A 5,914-nucleotide genomic window follows, 5' to 3' on the forward strand; every position below is an offset into this window, starting at 1 on the left:
AGGTGTGGTTATGGTTTTATTATGTTGGCTTATGTGTCCTTCGTGAAAGTCCAAAAACCCGTGCAATTAGGTGTCGATTCTTCCGATTAGTACCAGTAAAATGACTTTGGTAGTCCTTGTATAGCCTACTGGTAGACACATACCTAGAGATTCCCAGTTTTTTGTATCCACTGCCCTATTTTCTGTATAAAAGAATTATTTTCATGAATTGATATAAAATCTGACATTGTATTGTTTTGAGATGGAAAATGAGAAATGTTTGGAAAGTGGCATGTATATGCATTCAAATTATGATTTTGCTAAAATTCATATACTGTGTTAGAATATCTCTACTGGGCTTTGGCTCACCCTATATGGAAAAAAAACTTTCAGGTGCTGATGATATGCCTCTACCAAGAACATAACTTGTGAGGACTCGGAGCTTAAGGATTCTCTTTTTATTTCTTGATGTAAATATTTTTGTTCAAGCCTCGAGCTTTACTTGTATTGAGTTTAAACTCGTTTTGATGTAACCAAGCATCGTCTTGGAAAGTTGTAAGCCATCAGGGTATTTCCTTGTTTGATTTTGATTTTTTTTGCTCTTGTATCCATGCCTATGCTATAAACTTAGAATCTTGGATTTGTGAATATATATTGCATGTGTCATCTTTTTTAATCATTGCTAATAAAATGAATTGAAGATATGAGATTGTTGATCTATTGTAACACTATTACGTAATGGGTTCATGTTAATTATTTTTGGAGCATTACATTAGTCTCTGATCGGCATAGCTTTTCTGATGGCTTTGAGCCATGATTGATGTCTTCCGAATAAGAGCTACTTTCTTAGTGGTCTCATGGACTAACTCAAGCCCAAGCATAAACAAATCCCCTAGTTCAACCCAACAAACAGGTGACCTACAAGGACATTCGTAAAGAGCTTCAAAGGGCGCCATCTCAATACTAGCCTGGTAACTATTGTTGTAAGTAAACTCAACTAATGGCAAGTGTTTCTCCCAAGACCCTTTGAAGTCTAACACGCGCACTCTCAACATGTCTTCTAGAATTTGTATGGTGCGCTTGGATTGTCCATCAATCTGAGGATGATAGGCAGTACTAAAATTTAGTTGGGTACCCAAGGCACTCTGAAGACTCTACCACAACCTGGCAGTGAAACAAGGATCTCTATCTGACACTATGCTCATTGGAACCCCATGGAGTCGAATAATTTCATGGATGTAAAGTTCGGCCAAAAGCTCAATAGAATCCCCCACACTCATGGCAAGAAAATGGGCTGATTTGGTTAGTTGATCTACAATTCCCATATTGCATCATTACCCCTTTTGCGTTCTTGGAAGACCCGTAATAAAGTCCATATTAACATGTTCCCACTTCCACTTGGCAATTGGGAGAGGTTGTAATAATCCAGCAGGTTTTTGATGTTCAGCCTTGACTTGTTGACATGTTAGGCACTTAGACACAAACAATACTACATCTTTTTTCATACCCCTTCACCAAAATTGACGACTAAGGTCACAGGACATTTTGGTGCCTCCCGGATGCACCGTAAGGCGAGAATGGTGAGATTCCTGAAGAACTTTATCTCTAATAGATTCTAGCACAAACAATCGGTCAAAATAACGAACACTCGCATCAGCATAAACATTTAAACATTTCTCTTCCTTTCCCTTGGAAATTCTCTCCCGAATAGTCCCCACTTCTGGATCACCTCGTTGTGCTTTTACTACTTGTGTATCTAGGGTAGATTGTGCAACAATGGTGAACAAAGTGGCCTGTCTAGAGGACTCACGAAGTTGTAAGTCAAATTCACTAATATCCCCCATCATCTTCCATTCCCTCACTACTAGACTAGCTATAGCACTTATAGATTTTCTACTCAAAGCATTAGCCACCACATTGGCCCTTCTGACAAGATAGTGTAATTTAAAGTCGTAATCCTCCATAAATTACATCCATCTCCATTGATGCAAGTTCAAATCTTTCTGAGAAAATAGGTACTTAAGACTTTTAGGATCGGAGAATACTTCAAATTTTTCTCTATATAAATAATGCCTCCATAATTTCAAGACACATATGACAGCGGCAAGCTCTAGGTCATGGGTCAGGTAATTTCTCTCATGAGTTTTTAATTGTCACGAACTGTATGCTACCACCCTACCCTCCTACATCAACACACACCCCAACCCTTCTCTTGAAGCATCGCAATACACCGTGTACCCCAAGCCACATTTCGATATGATGAGAATAAAAGCAGTAGTCCACCTAAGCTTTAGTTCCCAAAAGGATTTCTCACAAGCTTCACTCTAAACGAATTTCACTCCCTTACGAGTCAATCCAGTCAAAGGTAGTGTTATAAAAGAGAAATTCCTTACAAAGCAGCGGTAATAACCAACTAAACCTTGGAAACTACGGATTTCAAAAGCATTTTTAGGTTGATCCCAATTCGGTATAGCTTCGATATTTGAAGAATCCACTGTAACCTCGTCCCCGAAAACTACATGGCCCAAAAACTTCACTTCTAATAGCCAAACTCACACTGTTCAAACTTCGCACACAAACGATGTTTCCTAAAGAGTTGTAGGACAATGCGGAGCTGCTCCTTGTGCTCTTCCTAGAAGGCGAGTAGATGAGAATGTTGTCTACAAAGACAACTACAAATTCATCAAGAAATTCTTGGAAGATTTGGTTCATCATATCCATAAATGTAGTGGGTGCATTTATCAAACCAAATGGCATAACTAGGTACTCATAATGACCGTATCTCATACGAAAGGTCGTCTTAGAAATATCCTCATCCCTGACTCGTTGTTAATGACAACCCGACCTCAAATCTATTTTAGAAAAACAACACGAACCCTTGAGTTGGTCAAAAAGGTCATCTATTCTAGGCAAGGGATACATATTCTTAACTGTAACTCGATTCAGTTTGCAATAATCTATACACAATCTCAACAAACCATCTTTTTTTTTTAGAAAACAGGGCCGGTGCTCCCCACGGTGAAGTACTAGGGCATATGAAGCCCTTATCTCGCAACTCTAGTAATTGTTCCTTCGGGATAACTAACTCAACTAGTGCAAATCTATACGATGACATGGAGATAGGTGTCGTACCCGGCACTAAGTCTATGGAAAACTCAACCTCCCGGTGAGGCGATAATTCAATGAGATATTCAAGAAAGACATCTGAATATTCACAAACCACTTTGGAAACGCATCTCAAACCCTACCACTTCCATCATCTAAGAAGATTGTCAAGAGAGAGTTCAATTCGCCTTAACCACGTGGGTCATATAATGGTGGCAATGATCCGTCGGTTTTATTTCCCAGAAAAGATAAGCAATCACCACCCGACGTACACACAGTAACTTTCCTACGGTAGCAATCTATGATGGCACGGTCAAAGGATAACCAATCCATGCCGAGAATGACATTAAAACTGGACATATCTAACAACACAAAGCTGAATAGAAGTTGATGACCAGCGACCTCAATTATACATCTGCGACATCCCCAATTCAAAGCAGTCTTACCCCCAACAGGTGACTCCACCATAAGCGAAGACTCTAGTTACTCACTTTCTAACCCCAATAAAGATGCAAATGTCGATGCTATGAATGAGTGGGATGCCCCGATATCTATCAACACATTGGCTTAAATATTAAAAATAAGATAAGTACCTCTCACAACCGATGGTCCTAAAGACTGCTCTAATACGGTGACAGCATACACCATTCTCTGTAACTTCTGCTCCCTTAGATCGTCTCTCGAAACATAGGCCTGCTAAATGGATTATGCAGATGTGGCCCTGTGTACTGCCCTAGGCGCCTGACTCGACTAGGCCAGTTGGTGAGATTGTCTTTGCCCTAGACTCGTCTAAAAACCTTATGACTGACAAGACCTCGACACACTGGCTGACCCTACTCTCTGTGGACAATTTTTTTTCAAATGTCCTGGTTGACCACACTGGTAACACGAAAGAGCATGACCTCTATTCTGAGACTGGCCTTGAGAATGAGCAGACTAAGACTGTGGCCCACTCTTCTGTCCACACTCTGAAACTTTGTGACCCAACTAGCCACATTGGTAACATGCACCATGGATTTGACCCGTCTTCCCTAAACTTCCACACATCACAAAACTAGAAGACTTGGTCTGCTATGGTGGTGACTGAAATGATGATGATGAACCCCTAGACTTCTTAGAGGATCCCAAATCACCCCGGGTTTCCGAGTATCCCGTCATTTTCAACTTCTGCCTTGCCTCCTCTACCTCTACCATGATTTCTACATGTGTCGCGATCTCCACTAACCGATCAAAATCATGAATCATCTTACCCACTACCTTCATCAAGATTTTTGGTCTCAATTGCTTCTCAAATTCTAAACATTAGCGCTTTTCCGTCGCCACAAGTTCAGGTGAAAAGTGGGAAAGACTAGTAAATGTGGCTTCAAACTTGGCCACAGGAGTGTCGAGCTATAATAGCTCTTTAAACTGCCTTCTTAACCATTCCATAGTTGTGGGAGGGAAGAATTCTCCTGGAAGGTGCACGTTAATGCCTCCTAAATGTGCTATACACTGTTCTTGGCATATTTTCACCATTGCTCGGCCTCTCCTTTCAGTTGATAGGTTGGTAATGCCACCGTTATCTCACCCTTACGAATGTCCAAAATCTCAAAAGATTCGACGATTTGCTCTAACCATCATCTGCTTTCATAGGGCCAGACCGACTATTGAACTCAATGAGGTTTGAACGAAAGAATTCCTTTTTGGGAGAGAAGTTCTAGTCTCCCCTGTGACAGTCCTAGCTGCTTGTTCGGCTCTCAGTATATCTATGGACTCTTTACGAGCCCTTGTCATTTCTCAAGCAAAAGCCTCCATTGCATCTTAGGCCAGCGGAGAGGGCACATTATTATGACCCACTCCTTCTTCTTGTGGAGAGATCTCTGGTTGGGCTAGAATATTCCGACCTTCTCGACAAGGTCTGCCACAGCCTCTAATGCACCCAGACATCCTATAAGAAATAGAGGTAAAAATAAAATTCAAGACTCATTTTCCACACTTAGATACTCCACTCGAGATCTCATACACACACACGATTTGTACTTATGCCTATACATGTATCTGTTTCCACAGCAGGCAAACCACCGAAACACATAGTCACATAGAGCACATACGAATCACCCTCCTAAGATATCAATATGTTCCACGGTGCTCAAGGACTTCCAAGTGGAAAAAAAATTGATTAGGTGCCTTTCCAAAAAGACATCAATGAGTGCAGTGGATCCAAGTTGAATCCTAGAAGTTTAATCTCATACCCACATAGTCATATAAACACATATAACATATAAGATAACCTAACGTCCCTTCCTACCATGATAAACCCATTGTGGCAAAGCCATATCCCACAAGCTCAAGGTATTCAAATCTGATTAACTCTGATACCAATTTGTAACGCCTCCAAAAAACATAATATAAACACATCAATAAAAACACAATCAACTCCAAAAGATCCTCTTCCTTATTGAACTATAATTTTTCCTTTGCAGCTCCATGTTCAACATATTAATTACACTTCCATTTATAACAAAGTTCAATAAGCTAGAGAACAAAATAAATTGCTTTAATGGCTTACAACAATTCAAGGCATTGCCTTGTTACAAACCAAAAATGGACTCACGGTCCTAAGAAAATAAGCTCGGAGCTTCACATTTAAGCATTCATGAGCCTAGGCGCTCCATTCCAGAACAAAATATTATGCTTCATCTTACTGAGATGGTGGTTGTAGCTCGGCTTTCCGCGCTCCTTTCGGAAGGCGAATAGCCCTACAGTTTGGACTCCACTTTTGGTTCTAAATCTGGTTTCACAAACGCAATGTGAAACAGTGAAAACACAAAAAGAGTCTAAATCTGGCAAT

The 5,914-nt window shown here is 40.5% G+C and overlaps 1 protein-coding gene across 1 annotated transcript; it reads right to left on the minus strand.

Moving 5' to 3' along the window:
* Positions 1-1,490: 1,490 nt before the first annotated feature.
* On the minus strand, positions 1,491-1,943 carry LOC145803524 (uncharacterized). Its single transcript, XM_082896815.1, has one exon. It carries the CDS (start codon positions 1,941-1,943, stop codon positions 1,491-1,493), a length of 453 nt encoding a protein of 150 aa, XP_082752941.1.
* Positions 1,944-5,914: the final 3,971 nt, after the last annotated feature.

The sequence above is a fragment of the Camellia sinensis genome, chromosome 12 (genome assembly GCF_055761805.1).
Source record: "Camellia sinensis isolate YWXY chromosome 12, ASM5576180v1, whole genome shotgun sequence".
Lineage (NCBI taxonomy): Eukaryota > Viridiplantae > Streptophyta > Magnoliopsida > Ericales > Theaceae > Camellia > Camellia sinensis.

Coding starts and splice junctions, on each gene's coding strand:
- LOC145803524 (XM_082896815.1), bottom strand. CDS start 1,943: ATGGAGGATTACGACTTTAAATTACACTATCTTGTCAGAAGGGCCAAT.